The sequence below is a fragment of the Elephas maximus genome, chromosome 16 (assembly GCF_024166365.1).
Source record: "Elephas maximus indicus isolate mEleMax1 chromosome 16, mEleMax1 primary haplotype, whole genome shotgun sequence".
Taxonomy (NCBI): Eukaryota; Metazoa; Chordata; class Mammalia; order Proboscidea; family Elephantidae; genus Elephas; species Elephas maximus.
The window spans coordinates 82015316-82034689 of record NC_064834.1 but is presented as its reverse complement, the minus strand read 5'-3'; the positions used below and the strand labels follow the sequence as shown (position 1 = coordinate 82034689).

The 19374-nt window shown below is 55.2% G+C and overlaps 1 protein-coding gene and 1 long non-coding RNA gene across 9 annotated transcripts in view; one reads left to right on the top strand and one right to left on the bottom strand.

Moving 5' to 3' along the window:
* Positions 1–345: 345 nt before the first annotated feature.
* On the top strand, positions 346–2532 carry LOC126059212 (uncharacterized). Its single transcript, XR_007513399.1, has 3 exons — positions 346–842; positions 1270–1412; positions 2448–2532. It is a non-coding gene; the product is annotated as an uncharacterized LOC126059212 (long non-coding RNA).
* Positions 2533–2670: 138 nt separating this feature from the next.
* The window catches only part of LRRC27 (leucine rich repeat containing 27), a 37509-nt gene continuing 20805 nt past the window's right edge, over positions 2671–19374 (bottom strand). For 5 of the 8 annotated variants that reach the window (XM_049854765.1, XM_049854770.1, XM_049854769.1 and 2 more), the window contains 5 exons: positions 17173–17319; positions 14097–14193; positions 9459–9577; positions 5296–5425; positions 2671–2817 (listed from right to left, as the gene is read on the bottom strand). In XM_049854765.1, coding sequence (XP_049710722.1) covers positions 2671–2817; positions 5296–5425; positions 9459–9577; positions 14097–14193; positions 17173–17319 — 640 coding nt within the window. Of the gene's footprint in view, positions 2818–5295; positions 5426–9458; positions 9578–14096; positions 14194–16377; positions 16734–17172; positions 17320–19374 lie in introns of those variants that run through there. The other 3 variants (XM_049854766.1, XM_049854767.1, XM_049854768.1) reach the window with 3 other exon arrangements.

The window sequence follows — 19374 nt, the reverse complement described above, 5'->3', positions numbered from 1 at the left end:
TGCGCGTTCCACCCGGCTCGGGACCGTAACCGCCCCACGGGCTGCCCGTGGCCGTGACCTTGGCTCCGAGCCGGGCCCGGCCCCTTTAAGCCCGGCTTGCTGCAGTTGACCAGGCCCAGCAGTCTGGCGGGGGGGTTGTCCTGACGACCCGGACGCCGCCCGCCCCGCCCAGCCCAGCCGTGACCAGCGGCGGTGACCACTGCCCCAGGCACCGCCCGGACTGTCTGGGCCACCCTCCGCCTCGCCCTCCCGGGGCCGCGCTGTGCAGGGACGGCCGGGAGCGCATCACCGCCCCGATTTTACAGGGATGAGGACAGAGGCCCAATGAGTAGAGTGCGTGCCAGGTGTCAAGGGGCCTGGGGATCGCAGCTAGCGACAGTCCTCTGGGTGGTGGGGGCTTCCCGCAGGCCCGGCCTCCCCCTCCTCAGGAGGGGCCCCACCCAGAGGCCTCGGTGACTGCCCCGCCCAGAAGGGCCTGATCTCTGACCTACCCGCCCATCCTTGCAGCCCCGGGAGGAGCTGGGTGAGGCTGACTTTGGTTCAGAAATACCAGGCAGCAGGGACCCGTCCCTGCCCTGTCTCAGGTAGCACTTGAGTGGGGGAGGGAGTGGCCAGGGACAGCCACCAGTGCAGCAGTTTCACCTGAAGTCAGGCACCAGGTGAGAATCTCTTTGCACAGGAGGTCCCTGCTGGGCACTGAGGACAGCCCCACAGACCACAGAGCCTTCCCAGGCCGGTGGGCGTGGGCATCAGCATGTACAGCGGCTGTGAATGGAGGGGTGGTCTGCAAAGACTGCGAAGGGTGGGGATGCTGAAGCCTGCAGTCCCCCAAGGGGCACCCCGTGAGTGCAGGGCTGGGAAGCACAGGTCTTTTGGGTGGGGAGGGTTGAAGTGGTAGGTGTGAGGTGACAGAAGGGGGAGCAGCTCAGAAAGTTTGGGGTGTTATGGTGGGCAGGGGGCTTCAGGGGCAACTCCCAGGCTCTGGCCTGTCATCAGGTGGAAGAAGAGTTTGGGGAGGGGGTGACAATACATCCAGGGACTCACTGAGCTCTGAGGGAGCAGGTGGAGGCAGGGCACAAGTTGGATGGGCAGTGGATGAGTTTACCTGGGTGTGTGCACCAGGGCAGAGCTCACCAAACCCTACCCTGCAGCTCCTGCCATTCCTGGGGTGCAGAAGCAAACAGTGGGAGAGGCCCCACCAGATTGACCCTTTCTGCCCTGCTCTGCTTTCTCTCCTCCCCATGTAATATGTGTTATCTTTTTTTACAGGAACTTGGATGCCCTTTTTAATGGCCTGTCATCCACAAGGAAACCAGTCCCAGTAGTTGCCGTGGACTCTGACTCATGGTGACCCCGTGTGTGTCAGAGTGGAACTGTGCTCCACAGGGTCTTCAGTGGTTGATTTTTCAGAGGTAGGTGGCCAGGGCGTTCTTCTGAAGCACCTCTGGGTAGACCTGCACCGTCAGCCTTCTTGTTAGCCACAGAGTGTGTCAGCCATTTGCGTCACCCAGGGACTCCCTCTCTATAGGGTTCCCATTGCTGTCGAGTTGATTCTGACTCATAGCGACCCTATAGGACAGGGTAGAATTGCCTCATAGTGTTTCCAAGGCTGCAAATCTTCACAGAAGCAGACTTGAACTGCCAGCCTTTCGGTTAGCAGCCGAGCGCTTAACCACTGTACAACCAGGGCTCCTTCTCTACAGGGTAGAACATGAATAAGGGTCAGCTGTACCCAGCTCAGCCCCACCTGCCTGCTCCTGCCAGCTTCCCCACCACCACTGCTGTTTTCTACAAGGCTGTGGGAGTTTCCATAGTGCCTGATTAAAATGCATCAGGCTTGATGAGCCAGGATGTGGTGGGCCAGTGCCCTGGGTACCTCCTGCCACTGGTCCCCTCCCCCACCCCCCACCGACTGCCCATTTCTGACTGGGTCAGGAGTGGTGCCGTTCTGAGCTCGCTCCTCTGAGCATCTCCCTCAAAGGCCTGCTCTGCAAACCTGGTTCCAACAAGGCTGTCCCACACCCTCTGTCCTGGGAAGAACTACCTGGCTGCCCCAGGCTTGGGTCATGGCCCCCTTTAAGCTGACTGTGGGCTGCCTGGCTGAATCTAGAGAGGGGCTCAGGAGGGACCCTGGCCAAAGCCAACATGGCCAGGGGCAGAGAAGGGCCTTCTCTTGGATGTTGGGCTTGGCCCCAGAAAACTACCTGAACCAAGCCCCTAAAGCCTCTGGCCCCCTCGGCCACGCCACAGCCATGCGGAGTCTACTGAACACTGCCCCTGTGCTGCTTGGCCTGGTCTGGGGGTGCTTTTCTAGCTGCAAGACACCCCAAAGCAGTGACCAGGGCCGGCCAGGCCAGGGGCAGACAGACTGTCAGACTGGTGGAGGGGACAGGCTAGAAATGACAGTGACATGGCTTGTTGACAGTATTCTCTTTCCTTTAATGCAGCTTAAACCCTTCACAGCCTCAAAAAAAGCAACATTAAATATATTAAAAAACAATCGGCTGTCTGTGAAATAAATCATAACAACGTCCAATTCCTGGCTCCCCTTCCATCACGCAAGAGATGACACCTGAGAAAGAAAAAAGGCTGAACCAACGCCTCACACTTGATGTTTTCACCAATACAGTTGATACTTCATCATTAGTGTTTGTGAACATTTTCAGATTCTTAATATTTCATGTTAAAAAATATATTCTGAGGCTGTGATGTCGGTGAGTGAAGTGAAAGGTTTCCAGTGGACGTTGTGAACTGATGATCTTTGCTCAAGTTCAAGCCCAGTTTTGGTTTCATTACTTCATCCTGTAGCTTTCTGGCCTTCGGGGAGAAGAAGGGAGAAAAGTCAGGAAGGTCTGCAGGACTCGAAGGTCAGTATCTGCCTGGACGGACAGATCTGATGTAGGGTGCTGCACCTCTCAGCCCTGTGTGTGGAGGTGACAGCACCCACTTCCTTCTCCTGTGCTGCTCACTCAGGCCACATCACAGCGCATGTTCCCCCATCTGCAGCAACCACAGTGGCCTCGGTTCAGTCCTGCGTAGGGGCCGCTGGGCTTGCCTGACCCTCCTGTAAGGGCAGTGACTCTCGAGGCAGACACGTAGGCAGACCACCTGGTGTCCCCAACATGGCCCGCCAAGGGTACTTGCACGTGTGCTGTCTGCATAAACATCAGGCTAGTGAGCAATCATGGAGCCCCCCGAGCTGGCCCTGCTGACACACCTGAGCCCAGCACCACTTCTGTCAGTCACCATCGCACCTGAAAGGTGGGTGGGGCCACAGCCCAGGACAGAGCTGGGAACCAGGTGCAGGCTTTCTGTTCCAAACCCTATCCCCCTCAGCCAATGCCCTGGGCCAGAAAAAGGGACCAGAGTGACACCCTCAGATGGGAACAAGTTGCTGGCAGCCTCGGATGTGGTGAAGAGTTAGCCAGAGGACACTGGCTTCTACAGCACCCAAGGGTGGGGGCCCAGGTCCTCCGCTCTCCCTTCTCCACAGTCCCTCCATTCCCATGCCCCCCTCCCCAGGTATACCTCCTGGGGGCATAACCTGGGCCTCACTCCAACCCAGGCACTCCAGGACTCTACAAGCTCCCCCTCTGCATTAACACACACGATTGTTGGTTACAGCAACATTCTGGGTTTATATGATTGCAGTTAGATAAATGTCATTGCCACTGATCCAAGAAGTATTCATGGATTACATTTTCTTTCCCGTAGAAATATGTACTCTTTGTGGTATTAACTGCCTCCTTAAAAAAAAAACTGTTTTCTTCATCACTATCATTAAATCCTTCCAGACTGTAAGTCCCTCTAGTCCCCATATGGCTGAATCCCTGGACTACTTGTGTCCCCTGGGAAGACCCACCCTTACAGCTGAAGTCCTGGAGGTCCTTGGGCCCCATGGGGGGTCAAGGTCCTTTTCCTGAAATCCTCACTGTCCCTTCTCTTGGTCTACTCCCTTGTTTGGGTAGAATGCATTCCACAGAGCTTCCAGAGAAAAGGTGCATGGGAAGCAAAATGTCTGAAAATGCCTTGTTCTACCTCACACACCCTTGTGAAAATGCCTCATTCTACCTCACACACCCTTGTGAAAATGCCTCATTCTACCTCACACACCCTTGTGAAAATGCCTCATTCTACCTCACACACCCTTGTGAAAATGCCTCATTCTACCTCACACACCCTTGTGAAAAATGCGTTATTCTACTTCACTACTCTACTTCACATGCCCTTGTGAAACCGCCTCATTATTCCTCATAGGCCTGCATGAAAACCACCTCATTCTACCCCACGCACCCAAGTGAAAATGCCTCATTCTACCTCGCTCCTGGGTGAAATGCCTTATTCTACCTCACACGCCCTCCTGAAAATGCATTGTTCCTCATACACCCGTGTGAAAATGCTTTATTCTACCTCACATGCCCTTGTGAAAGCGCCTCATTCTACCTCACACCTGCGTGGAAATGCCTTAAATTCTACTTCATGTCCATGTGAAAATGCTTCATTCCACCTCACAACCATGTGAAAATGCCTTATTCCTCACACGCCCTCGTGAAAATGCATTGTTCCTCACACACCCACATGAAAATGCCTCATTCTACCTCACAACCCTCTGTCACGTAACTGAGTAGAGTCCCCACACTTTCTGGCCCCTGGCTTCTCTCTTAGTTTGAGTTGCCACTGAGGACTCCAAGTCCACTCTTACTTCCTGGTCCCTGTGTGGCCCATCTTCTCTGAATCTCCTCGATCTCTGCCTTCTGGCTCAGGATGCTTAGTCACGGGCTGGGCACTTCCGGGCTTTTCCAGTCTGGAAACACTCCATTCTGAAAAGCTCCCTGTGATCTCTTCATTCGTCCCCCTCTAACTAGTGTCTCTTTTTGGAACAGCTGCCCCCCATCCCCACCAAGGGAGAGAGGAGTTGGGTAAACGGATGAGAGCTGTAGGGGTCTCTGCAGGCCCCCCATCTGCACCCAGGAGAGAGGGGGCCTGTAGTGGGTGGTGGAACCGGAAGCAGGTGCTAACCAGTGTCTGGGAGTCATGGTGCTGACCATCAGCCTGAGGGGAGAAGATGGTTAAAATCCAGCCCCCAGCCCCAACGAGGGACACAGACTCCGCGAAGGTGTGGATTCACGTGAACACCCTCCTCCCAGCGCGGAGACCTGGGCACAGGGGCCTTGCCCTCCTGGCCTGCCCCAGTCCCCAGAGGTGGCACAAGCCCCCTGCGGATGTGGAAACCACCCATACACGCCTGGCGGGCACTGAGGCCCCTCTGATGTTAACAACATGGACGACACTCACCACCTCCAGGTCCTGCACGGCTGCCCGCAGCTCCTCCAGCGGTGCTGCGCCTCCAAAGCGCTTCCTTCTCTCACGGATTTGCTGAATGTGCAGCTTGATCTTCTCCTCCAGATCCTCGCCCAGGTGGGCCCTGCGGGTGAAGGCAGAGGGAGAGGGGTTTACACACAGAATTCAGTCCCAGGCAGGCCCTGCGGGTGAAGGCAGAGGGAGACGGGTTTACACACAGAATTCAGTCTGTTGAGTTCTCTCCCCAGGCCCACCATGGCCCTAGAGCCCCCGGCGGCCTCAGCAGGAGTGTGCTGGCCACCCTGGGCCCTTCAGGGACCCCGCTCCCTCCAGGCGAACTCAGGTGGGTTGGGCCTGCCCTCCCGCAATCGTTCACTAATTTAAAGGCTTCGAACACAGACACACTCTCAAACACTTTAAAATTCATTTATGATTTTGCATACTTAAGATGGCACATTTCGAGCCACAGGAAGGAGAAAAGCAAGTGTTTGTTTTCATATGAAATACACAGTTTTAAAAGAGAAAAAAGAAAAACAGTTTTAAGAAACCCTTAAATAGAGGAACAGGAAATTCGATTATATTAAAATTTTAAATGCATCAGTCCTGCTAGTACTGGGGCCAGGACTTTAGGATTGGTGTTCTTTGGTTTTAAACATAATGGCCTGGGACACTAGACAGAGACTGCTGCTCAGGTCCCACGTGGGTCGCCAAGAGGCGGCCGTCTGCCTGGGGTCACAGGTTATAGGGGGAGCTGTGGAGGCCAGTGATGCCTAACCAGAACCCGGTTCTGACCCCCCATACTTACCCCCCACCCAGAGGCCTGGTTTGGTTGGTTTTGCTGGAAAAGTAGCGTTGACCCCTTCACCCTCAGAATGCAGGCCTCAAGCTTCCAGACCCTGAATTCTGGAATCGTGGACATTAGGCAGTGGGGTTCTAGAAGCCAGGGAGGACCCCTCAAAGTTCCTGGAGGATGGCACAAAACCCTGAGTGCTGCCAGTTTTCATTTGGCCATTTCCACGTGGCTGTGACATAAGTTGATCTGAGGGGCATCAGAGAGGGGTACGTTCATCAGGCACAGAACACCCCCCTGCCACAAGTCTTCAGGCCCTGATGCCCTGCCCAGGCTTCCTCGTTGCATGTGGCCTGGAGCACGCAGAAGTAGCAGTGAGCAGTGCGTGAGGCTGCAGGCTGGGTGGCCACAGGCTCCAGGGCCAGGTCCTCCCAGGATGGGGCTGCCATGGGGGATTACCGCCATGTTCCTGTTCTTTGGAGCCAGTGGAGGCCCCTTGGTGCCCCCTGCTGGCCACAGCTCACAGCTCAGTTCTCATTGCGGCTGTGATCAGGCGACCCTGATCCCCGTAAATGTCCCCTCTGGGCTCTGCCCCACTTTGCATGGTGTCCCGTGGGGCAGGTTCTCCTTTGTCCCTGTGATCCCAAAATCCTCCAGCCTCACTTGGTGCCCACCTGCTTTGTTGGCCAATCCACCAATTGCCTTGCAGCCCACCAGCATCTGCCCTGGCTGTGCTGCCCCTCCTCCACCTGCTCCACCCACCTCCCTGCCCACCATGTCCCCTTCCCTCACTGTACCCGCCCACTCTCTGCTAAATAGTTTCTCTGCAGCACCAGGCACCCTGCTCTGGGGGCTCCCCTTGGCCCGTCCTCACACCCTCTGACCCTGGCTGGTTCTCCTCAGGCTCTGTCCGTCTGCACTGCCTGACTGTGGTCACTACACTCGGAGCTGTCTCCCCTAGCTCCTGCTCCCCGCCCCGTGCTCCTGCTCCAGGCCTGTGCCCACCATCCTCCGCCTCCCTGCCCTGTGGCCTGGCCCCACGCCGTCCACTTGAGCCTTGTCTCCCTCACTCAGCACTGCTAACTCCTGAGCCCGGGTGAGCTGACCTTATGAGCCTTCTGAATTCTGGCTGCGGTGCAGTGAACTACTTAATATGGCCCTTCTAGTCATTCATGGTTTTGTGATTCCCACAAAATGATTGGGTAGGACTATGCAAATAAGGTGTATGGAACCCTACAAGGGGGTTAGTCAGTTTCGCCATCCCTCTAGGCTTAAAATGGGCCAATCCCAGAAGTGGGGAGGGGACGTCACTACCATCAAGGAAGAAGATCCAGGAGCAGAGAGCATGCTTTGGGGTCCTTAAGCTGAGAATCTCCTAGATCCAGGAGACAGAGAGAGCTGTAACCCTGGAGATGGCAGGAAGCAGCACCAAGCACAGCAGAGTCCAGAGGCAGAGAAACGGTGCCAGCAGAGCCAGAAGACCAGTGAGAGACCAGCGTGTTTCCTGGCCCACAGAGTAGCTACAGTGGGTGTGCCGATCCACGAGCGAGAGAGCTGAGCACCTTTGGGCCAAGGCTTATGGGCAAAGAGGGGTGCCTCTGGGCATTAACTGAGTGAGCTAAAGAACTTTGTAACACTTGCCCAAGCAGGGCAGAGGCCGAGCTGAGGGGCCAAGAGAGAGGCCTGTCTGCGGGTATGGTGGAGAAGCTGTCCTGACTGAAGAATTGTATCCTGAGTCATCCCTGATCCTTAATTGTAACTGTTAATTCCCTAGTAAACCCCATAACTATGAGTATGGTCTGTGAGTTGTGTGTGGCTCTTGCAATGAATTACTGAACCCAGCAGAGAAGTAGAGAGTGCCATGGGAGGGACAGCTGGTGTCAGAATGGGTAAAAAGTTGGAGGGTGAAGGTGTTTGACCTCCCCCTCAGAGGAATCAGCCTTGGGCTGATGCAGATGGTGATTCTCCCCTTCCCTTCCTGAAGTTATATGAGGTCTGACGCCACCACGCCATTTTTGTACCCTAGCCGTCTCCTGCGCCCACTGCCCCAGCCTTGCTGCCCCGGCCCTGTCCCTCTCGGCTGCTCTCTGCCCTGCGGTCAGGACCATCTTTCCATGCTGACATTCGTTCCTCAGTGTCACGTGGGGCTGCAGCCATGCCCCGTCCAGTCTTTTGGGCTCTCAGCACTCCCACGGACATCCACACCCTGTCTCCTCTCTGGGCTGGTGGTGCTGTGGCATAGAATGGCCTGGAATGGTCTCGGAAGTCCCCCGTTTCTCCCCAGCCTTGCCTGACCACCCCCTCTTCCTCAGCTCACGGGTCGGATGGCAAATCCCCAAAGCTGGGGAAGATGCTGCCTCCTTGCCCTGAGGTCCCTTGAGTCTGACCCCAGGGGATGGCACCCCACACCTGCTTCCCCTGCAGTGCTGTATCCCAGGGCTTGTAGATGTCAGGGCGGAGCAGGCTACCAGGACCAGGGAGTGACAACTCCAGGGTCTGCCCTCAGTCAGGGTCCCCTCTGTGGAGGCCCGGTGGACATGCTGGCTCCACTGTGCCCCCTCATTCTCACACCCTTCCTGGCAGGGCCCCTCCCACCCCACTTCCTCTCTCCTCTGACTGCCCCACACCCAAGTTCTGGTCTTGGACAGATGGCCCCAGACAGTGATCCAGGCTGGGACCTGGAGCTGGGTCACTGCATTTCAGACTGCCTGGGGTGGACGTGGAGACAGGTTTAGCCCAGTACATGGGGTATCTCACCTGGGTACAGGTGGGGGAAAGCCCTGCCAAAGTCACAGCCCCCATGTGGCACAGACTGGCGATGATACAGAGGGGACTGGGCCTTGAGGCAGGAGAGAGGCGGGCATGGGGCAGATCACTGACCCCAGGACATTGCGATGCACAGGCCCAATGTCTCAGAAGCCACCCTGCACACACACAGAGGTTGTCGCGGATAGCCAAGTAACAGAGGGTCTGAGCCCACAGCCAAAGCATTGAGCTCCTGGGAGAGCTGTCAGGGGAATGGCTCAGAACCAAGCCCATCTGGGAAGAGGGACGTGGAGGGACCATGGGGCTGCTGAGGCAGCTAACCACTGTGCTTCATGCCAGCGCTCCAGAGCACCTGGCAGGGAGGCCTACACCAGTCCAGATGGTAGAGGGGATGCGTTTGGTCAGCTGTGTGAGCCTCTGTGAACAGTGAATATCCTTCTGCTCACCAGGATACCCCAGCCCTGAGCGGTGGGACCAAGCCCTGCCACCAGGTTACCCCCAGCCCTGAGCGGCAGGACCAAGCCCTGTCACCCAGTTACCCCCAGCCCCGCAAGCAAGGACCAAGCCCTGGAGGAATTGAACGAACATCTTGGTGACCAACCTCAGTGCTTTACTTGCTTGTGATGGCTTCTCCTTGTTTTGTTTCGTTTTTCCTGGTGGCTTCACTGGTGTTTTCTCATCACTGGTCAGATCCGTGGCAAAGGGAATCTTTGATTCTACCTAGGAAAATGCAACAAGATGTTTTCAGGAACCCAAGGAAATCAAGCTAACCTGCCCACTTGAGGTGGCTTTCACGCATTTTGACATCAGTGACACTGGTGAGCAGCTGCCTGAGTGGGCATGCCCCACTGACTTGGGCATTACTACCGGCCTGGCTGACTCTGTCCACCCCAGCTGTTGGACTGGACTCTACGCCTTCCTCAGTGGCCCTGGCCTAGCTAAGGAGACGTGGCAGGCAGCATGCCGGGGACAGGGGGTTGGCAGATAACCTGGGTGACCCCCGTGTGAAGCTCTGTAGTAGATACAACAGGTGTGAAATCAAAGATTCCCAAGTAGCCCCAGACCTTCACACAGACGGACTGTACCGAAATCACTGACTTTCACACCAACACACACCTGGGGACACCTCACAGACAAAGGAGGAAAGCAGAAAATATGACACTTTGAAAGCCTGCATTATCAGTTCACTGGTCTTGTGTCAATGACGTGATGAATGAGTACAAATAAACTTAGAGAACTTATAAGGAATAGTTAGCATTTTTTGGATAAAGACCACTCAGCCCTGCAACTGCAAGTTTCCTTGCATCCCATTAACTGTCCCCACCCCTCCCACAAACATTAGCAGCAGCCACTTGGCTGTTCGAACCTAGATCCCAAGAGTTCAGGCACCAAAGAGACCAGATGGCAAATCTAAAACATGTCAACAGCCCACTTCTATTTTCAAGTATCTCTTAAATGGTATTTTCTTAAACCTTCCCACGGCAGTGCTGTCTGGCTGATGTTTACAGGTTTTTACTGGATGTGCAAGGGGCAGTGGGAGTTATGTGTGCTGAGGGGGCTGGCAAAGGGCCACAGAGGAAGAGAACATGATAGAGGCTGATCTCTTTTCTGGACGCTCTCTGTAAGAATCACAGACTGTTTACATTTGTTTTGGAAAGCACACCCAATTCCTTAAAGCGTCTAAGTCACAACAGTCAGTACTGTCTCTGTTGAGAAACCTTGGTTTAGATAAGTTGACCTCAACTCCTGGCAATTCTGTATGTGGCAGAGTAGAAACGTGCTCCATAGGGTTTTCAGTGTTTGATCTTTCATAAGTAGGCTGCCAGGTCTTTCTTCTGAGGCACCTTGAGGTGGACTCCAACCTTTCGTTAACAGCCGAGCACATTAACTGATACTTGTTAACTGCCTGACACTTGTTAGTTGGCGTCGAGTCAGCCCCTGACTCATGGTGATCCCATGTACAACAGAACAAAATGGTGCACCATCCCCAATTGTGATGCACAGGGTTTTCATTGGCTGATCATTGGAAGCAGGTCCCAGGCTTTTCTTCCTAGTCTGTAAGCTCTGCTGAGACCTGTTCAGCATCACGGCAACCAGCAAGCCTCCACTGCCAGACAGGTGGGGTGGCGGCTGTGCACGAGGTGCATCGGTGGGGAATCACACCAAGCCTCCGCGTGGGAGTCAAGAATTCTGCCACCGAACCACCACCACCCCGTCTGATACTTGAAACCAAAACCCATTGCTGTCAACTCCTACTCAAAGTGACCCTACAGGACAGAGTAGAACTGCCCCACAGGGTTTCCAAGGAGCAGCTGGTGGATTTGAACTCCTGACCTTTTGGTTAGCAGCTATAGCTCTTAACCACTGTGCCACCTGCTGCTCAGAAGGTGCTTAACGGAAGGGGTGGGGGGGGGGAGGGAGCAGGAAGCAGTGACTCACCTCTCCTATAACCCCCGTGCCCTGCCCAGGGCTGAGGACACAGCAGCACTAAACGCTGCCCACTGTCCAGCTGCTGGCACACTGCCTGTGAATCGGGGTTTCTAAGACTGTTCTGATGGAAAAAAAAGAGGAACCTAGATCTAGTAGGTGGGGTTTTTGTTTCCTTTTAAAGCTAGAATTTTAACTTTATTTAAAAAAAAAAATCATTGTAGTTGTTAGTTGTCATGAAGTCAACTCCAACTCACGGCGACCTTTTCAAGGCTGTGACCTTTCGGGAGATTGCCAGGCCGGTCTTCTGATGCACCACCGGGTGGGGTGGAACCGCCAACCTTTCAGCTAGTAGCCTAGCGCTTAACCAGTCCTGCAACTCAGGAACTCTTGTTACAGGTGTATTATCTGGAAAGAAGGCTCCCCAGGAGGTAAACTGATCCAAACACCTAATTCTCTTGTGAGAAAGCAGCCAAGACACGACACACAGCGGCTCCAGCCAAGCTTCTAACACAAGGCACCGAGCACCGCAGGTGTGCTCTTCTCCCTCCAGGCTTCTATAGGATAGGGTGCGATGTGCTCAGGTGATGTTCTCCCTCCAGGCTTCTATAGGATAGGGTGCGATGTGCTCAGGTGATGCTCTCCCTCCAGGCTTCTATATGACGGGGCACCATACGCTCAGGTGATAGCCTCCCGGCGGATAAAAAGAAGTCCACATCCACGGCAGAGCTGCTGTATCAGAGAACCAGGAACAGAAACATTCAAGGCTTTTTAAAAAGCTGATGATAACCAAACGGTTCATCCTCGGTGTCCAGACCCAGTAGACACATGCATTTCTGTGCTCGGTGTCAGCCCGGGGCCTCCGCCCAATGCTGCGGCCATTTCAGTGCAAGTCGGGGCAGGGCCCCGGGTCGCACCACCCATGCGCTGTGGAAAAGATGGGCCTGTGGAGAACCCCGGAGGCCGCAGCACCCCCAGGCCTAGCCCAGAGGAACACGCACCCCTAGGGCAGACCCCCAGGCCACACCCCCAGGGTCCCCCGGGGAATCCCGCCCCATGCATCTGCAAAGCCATGGCGCCCTCTTGTGTCTTCCTGCCAACTGCAGGGCCGACCCTCAGTCCTGGAGGGCAGACTACAATTGATGTCCCTTCTCCTCCTGGCAGCAAAGTGGTTAAGTGCTTGGCTGCTAATCGAAAGGTCGCTGGTTCGAATCCACCAGCCGCTCTGTGGGAGAAAGACGGAGCAGTCTGCTTCTGTAAAGATTAGTCTTGGAAACCCAATGGGGCAGTTCTGTTCTGTTCTATCGGGTCGCTCTGAGTTGGAATTCACGTGACAGCAATAGGTTTGGGTAGGTCTCCTATTACAGGCATATCAAATGTTTTCACTTACTTATTTCTGCCTCTACAGATAACACCGAGCACAGCTTTACACATACACATGCTAATGACCGGATTCTTTTTATTTCTGTAAGACAGACACCCCAAAGTGTTTGAAGAAATACATATTTTTTATTTAAACAGTTACTGTCCAAAAAGCTGACAGCCACCTGCCTGGCCAGCCTCACTGGTAAGCGGGTGGTAACCTGGAAAGCCCACCCCCACAGGAGGTGAGGGTCTCTTCACCCACCAAGGGCCCCTCACACTTCCTCTTCCAGAACAACCTCTCACACCCTTTGCTATTTTCCTGTTGACTCTTTGACTTTTTAAAAACAATTTGTATGTTTTTCAAAATCAATTGTATATTAGATAGAAACTTGTTTTCACACAGCTATGTTACAAATATTTTTACCTATCTTTTGACTTTGATTATAGTGTTTTTTGGCCACACAACGTATTTCAGTTTCATGAAGTAAAATTTTCCTATTTTTAGTTTCGGAGCTTCTGGATTTCTTATCTAATTTAGGAAGCACTGTGCTATTCCAGGTGAAATGAAAATCCTCAGAATCCAGTGTTGTCTGCTTTGGGGTGACTGCAGACAGTATTCACAGGTAATGTGCACATCGGACGCCATGGGAGGAACCTTCCTGTTGAGCACCACGGAAACTGTGTTTTCAACCAGAAAAAAAACATCTGATCCTGTCGGGGAGGAAAGAACTCAGCTTGTGTAACTATCACAATTATACTGATGGCAGACAATCGGGAGGAAAGGTAATGCCTGCCCCCCAGGAGCCACCACCCTTGTGTCCCGGCGCTGGGCTTGGCGATCTCGCTGGTGGCCCGTGAATGCCCCCAGACAGGCATAGGGTGACGGGGCAGAGCCCCTGGGAGCTTGGAGCACAGGTCACAGGGTTCTCTCCAGGGTCTGGCAGTACGACCCCTGCTGCCCAGTGAGAAGAGCACGCAGGCTGCGCCAGGGAAGGGGTCTTAATACAGCTTAAAACGCCACTAGTCATAATCAAAGAGGACAGAAGTGAGAGAAACAGCAGAAGCGTTGCTTGAAAGTTGAGATGTGTAATTTTGTCAACAGGGTCTGGGTGCAGGGCAGGCTGGGGGGGGGGGCCCTACCACCCCACGTAGGAGGGCAGGCCTGAGGGAGTGAGAGGGGCGAACAGTCCACAGCTCATGCTTCACAAAGCCCCTTGTCACCTTCGCACACACTCCTCATCCACCTCCTTACGACCACGATGGCTTTCCTGGCCCAGCACACTGGAGACTGTGTTCCTTCCTCCTTCCTCCTTCCCCACCCTGTGCCAATGGCACCCTCTCCCCTGACGTGTCAGCTCGTGAATGAATGGACGGTTACCACTGTAATCACCGTCGTAACCCAGCGGTGCAGGACCCACGGTCTCTCTCACCCTCCACCCCCTCCTACCAGATTCCTCCTTGGAGGCTGGAGTCTACTGAGTTCTTCCTTCTCCTTCTTCATCTTCCAGGCCTGCTCTCTCCATTCCTGCAGTATTTGTTTATCTCTGGAAGAAACATGTCCTAACGTTAATGCCCTAAGTTAAAAGCAGCTTCAAGCACAGTCCTGGTGGAGTCTACCTTGCAATTTTTCAAGGCTTCAGATTTTTTTCAGATAGCAGCCCTTTCCCCCAGCCCCTGAGGCAGTGTCCCAGGAGGGGAGGGCTGGAGAGACCACACAGGGCCTGGGCGGGAGGGAGGTCCTAGACTTGGTATCTTTTCTCTTCCCGCCTTGGGGCAGGGCTAGGAACAGTGGGCTCAGTCCCTCTCCGGGCCAGGGAACCCTTCCAGGGAAGAGCCAAGTCTGAGGTCGCGGCTACCCAGTGCTGGCCTCAGAAGCCCTGGAGCATTTGTCTACACGGGAAGGAGATTTGGGAGAATGTAGGCAAGTCAGCTTCTTTCGGATCCTCAGTCCCCAATCCCCTTACCTGTGTTATGGCTGCACTTTACGCAGACCTGTTACCACGCTTACCATAGGGACCAGGTCACCAGTAAATGACAACTTCGCTTACAGGGTGCCCAAAGGGACCAGACTGCCTGTGGCCCCTTAATACTCGGGGAGTCTCCAAGCGGATGGTATAAACCAACCCCTTGTTCTGTCATTGGGGGTCCCACTGTCCCATATTCAAGGTCCAAGATACCTCACCAGCCCATGTTTCCAACTGCCAATTCCAGGATCCTCACAGAATTCCCGCCTACCCCCAACTGGCCTTCTTGTCTCTCCTTGTCTGCCTACCCAGAGGCCTGGGCAGCACCCCAACTCCTTTGCCACCCCAGCCGCCAGCTCTCCATCTTGGGTAGCACTCCGACTCCCCTGCCCATCCCCCCCCCCCCCCCCCAGCCACCAGCTCTCCATCTGCATGGTGGTTGCCAGTCTTCCCGTGCTCTGCCGGACTGTCCCCATGCCTGACGGTACCATATCAGGCGACCCTCTGCCCGCAGCAGCCACACCCTAGCTGGGCCTGCGTTTGCCACTGCCCGAGCCTGGGGGTGAGCCTCGCATTCCCAGCAAAGTCAGATGGAGGCCGGGCTTAGAGGCAGCTATTCGGATGGCCCCTGGGCGGCCCGCTGGCTGAGCCCTTCACTCTCCGCCTGTAAGTTCTTCCCCCACGCCTACTTGGATATGCCCGTCACACCTCGGCACAATGTCACTGAGTCACTGGGGGGGCTGCCTGAAGTCCCAGCCCCCAGCTGAGCGGGGCCTCCCTGCCCTGCAGCCCCTCCACACCTCGCTGTGACTGTCTGCATCTCCCTGGCCCCTCGCTGGCGTGTGGGCTACCTGCTTGGTGAATCGCAGCAGGAGGGACCCCCTCCTTAGGAAGTGAAGGGGAGAGGTTCTCAGGAGCCCGGTGTGGGTAAGCGGCCGGGGGGCTGGAGGGGTCACCCATGGAGGCCGCACAACAGTCTCGGGGCTCAAGGCAGAAACGTCCTTGCATCTTGAAAGCCTTCTTCCCACAAAGGTGTCTACACTGGCCAGGCTGCACTTCCCAACCCCAGACAGATGTGCATCCTGCTGATGCCCCCCATTCATGGCCTGGGCATGACAGGAGGCGGCAGGGGGTTGGGGGGGCAGGATGGGGTTGGATAGGAACCAAGGACGGCAGTGCAGCCGCCAGCGCCCCAGGGAAGAGCGCAAGAGGAGAAAGATGGAGGAGGACAGCCCTGGCTCCAGAGATGGGGGAGGGGGCCATGAAGAGGGGCTAAGCGCACTCAGGGTCGGGGTCACCCGCAGATGGCCATCCCACAAGTGTTCATTTCACAGGTGACTGAGGTCTGCCTGGCCCCTGCCGGCTGACAGGCACTTTGTCCAAAGGCTCTGTGGGGAGGGGCCCCGGGGGTACCATGTGTTCTCACCTGGGGTAGCCCAGCAGGGGTCTGGGAGTTGGGCCTGGGGGTCTGCCCTGGCAGCCGTGACTAGTGCCCAGGGTGGCCGCCCCCCCCCCCCCCCCGACATCCCAGCAAGACTGATGTGGCGGTGAGCCACACTCGCCCTGGCTGTGAAAGCGAAGGCCCCAGGTAGGGGACATGGACTTGGCCTGACTGGTCCCAAGGTCCTGATCCCACACTGTGCCTGCAGTAAAAGGGAATCTACGTCTTGCTGTCAGGATGGCCACAGCTGCTACTGAAGCTCCAACTGGCAGCCTCATCCCTGTCGGGCGGCAGGTAGGGCCCAGAGAGAAAGACGGCAGGCACTCAGGTGGGGCAGTTTGAGGCGGGTTTATTAACAAAGTGGGTGGGGCAGGGCCTGGGCTGACATAGAGGGGCGGTTGCAGCACCAGGCCAGGGACACGGGAGGGTGGGTAGGGAATCCAAGCAGGAGAGGCCTTTGGGCCACAGCCTCAGGGGAGGGGTTTAGCCAGCCCAGGCGGCCTTCCCAGGGCGGGCCTGGGGGCCCACACCCTGCCTTTCCCTGGCCTCTCCACTCCAATCTCTGGCGGGAGGCCCCCATTGGCCGAAGCCCACCAGGAGTTGCACGGAACCCAGGCGATGTCTGAGCCGATTGTCCTCCAGGGGCCCCAGGCAGAGTGGTGAAGAGTGGATGGTGGAGCTGGGGGGCAAAGAGGAGACGTGAGGACAGGTACATGGCACGCAATATAAACTATGGGGCCAGGACAGTGTTAGTGGGGTCACTGACATACCTTCCTGGTGTCAATGTGACAGGAAGGGGAGATGGGAGTGAGGAAGAGGAAGACATCCGGGAGGAGGGCAAGGAGCAGACATGGTAAGTAGCCAGGCAGGACACAACAGAGGGGCATCAGGGACCCTCGAAGCAGCAGGGCCTCGCACACCACAAGAGCCACTTGTCCCTGGGGCACAACAGAGGGGCATCGGGCACCCTCGAAGCAGCAGTCCCTGGTGAGATGGGGCAGCCTTGATTTTCAGATGAAGTAACAACAGGACCCTCGAGGCGTGGAAGGCCGGCCCCTCCCTCCTCTACCTCAGACATTAGCCTGCCCTATCCTCACTGCGCTCTGGCTCACCCTCACCTTCTCCGTTGTTCCATCAGAGTCTGCTTCTCCCTCAGTTCTCTGAGGGCTGCTACGCGACCCTCTTCAGCTCTTTTTGCTCGAATCGCTGTTTCGTACGACGGTGAGAGGTCAGGCAATGTGCTCTTGAAGGAGAGTGTCTTCCTTCTGAAATGGGACAAGGTTTCAGCTAGCCATGGTCATCACCCTTGTGTGCAGGAGACACAATGGTCCAGGACAGACACAGATGTGAAAGCAGGGCATGTGGGCCTGCCCCACAGTGATCACGAGCGTTGATCTATGCTAATTTTAGGACATGTCAGTAAGATCAATGGGATTGCAGCAGTACCCTGAGCCCCAAAGGGCTGCTGCCAAGTGCCGGCTATGGTAACAGAAACCTTTATCCCTAAGAGTGAGTCCCAATCATGTCTCTGTCCAGGGTCAGCCACCGCACCTCCTCGAGGCCCCACTGGCCTCCATGTCCCAGGCCCGGGGGGCAAGAAGTGGAGTTGTCTGTGGCTAGTGTCCCACGATGCGGCGCCAGAGACCAAAGCACAGCTGTCTTAGTTTCTAGTGCTGCCTCACGGAAATACCACGAGCAGGTAGCCTTAACAAACACATTAATTTTCTCACAGTTCTGGAGGCTAGAAGTCTGAGTTCAGGGTGCGGGCTCTAGGCGAAGGCTCTCTCTCTCCACCCTGGGGGAAAATCCTTGTGTCAGCCTCTTCCTGGCATTCCTTGGAGATCTTGTGGCATCTTTATTTCCCTCATCTGTGCTTCCTTGCTTCTGTACCTAAGCTGCTCCTTTTACAACTCAGAAGTGATTGGCTTAAGACACACCCTACACTAATATGGTCTCACTAACAACAAAGAAAACCCATTCCCAGATGGCATTAGGTCCACAGGTATCAGGGTTAGGGTTTACAATACGTACTTCTGTGGGACACCATTCAATCTGTCACAGCGACGGTCAGCAACTCTAACATGCAGCATTTGGAGAAGCAGGTTCTTCAGGCCCTGAAATCTTCACTCTTCTGCAGTCGGAGAGCCCGGATTCAGGCAGGAGAGCTGGCATCGGCCACCCCAGCTCCAGAGGGGGGATTCAACACTCCAATCCCTCCCCTTCACCAATCCAATTTCGGATTTTAGGAGCACACCACTATTACTTAGTCTCAAAATGTTCACGTTACATTGCTTTTCTTGCACGCCCTTCTGAGATACACGTTCAGTTCCATAAGCACACTCTTGCCAGTTATTCCAGTTGAGCTGAGTTCCCTGACAGCTCTTCTATGCGCTGCTCTGTTTTTGAGTTCCCTGATTTAGCTGCTAATTCCCCGGGATACATCTTCCAGGAATGTTTTCTGAAACCTTGTGACTATGCTGTTTCTGTCTCTGCTAATCTGAGGACACATCTCCTCTGCCTTTGTGTATAAATGGCACCTGCTGGGTAAGGAATTTGGTGGTTACAACCTTCCCCCCAAAACTCTATCTGAGCTGCTCCACTGTGTCTGGCATTTGGTGTGGCACAGCGTGGAGGTGCTCAGGTTTGGCCTGTCATTTCATTCATTTATGTGTGCCTCCTGCCAGGTGCAGGCCTACTCAGCCAGCCTGTACCTGTGACCTCTCAGGTGCCTCCCTGTGACCCTAACAAGGACCTCGGGGATGGGGTCCCTGTTTGGAGACATAGGAGCTGGAGCTGCTGTAACTTATCCACCACACCATACGAGCGGAAATGGGGCCAGGGCACCCACCTGTGGTGCCCATGACACCCCTGCCCCTCAGTTTCTGGGGCCCCAGCAGCAAGGGCTGATCTGCACTGAGTGCTGACCACGTGCCAGCACCTGAAAGCATTCTCTTTAATACATGTGATTCCCAAAATGAACCGATGAAGTCAGAGCAAATGAGGCCCAGAGTGGCTTTACCTGACCGGTGCAGAGGCAGTGAGGGGAAAGCTGGAGCAGGGCTGGGCCCCACGTGCAGGGCCTCCCGCCACCAGGGGGTGCCGCCGCCTTCAGGCCCCACTCTCCATACAAACAGCAAAGCCACTCATGCCTCTGAAGGCCAGGGGCTGACATCTAAATTCCAAAGACTGAATTAAATTGTAAAGTTCTGTTAAAAAGATCACCACAATTTAACTGGACAAATTATTATTGTTCATAACAAAAACAGAGAAGGAGGAAGGGAGGGAGGTTTCCAAACAGCAGGCTTCAAACCTTCCTGTTC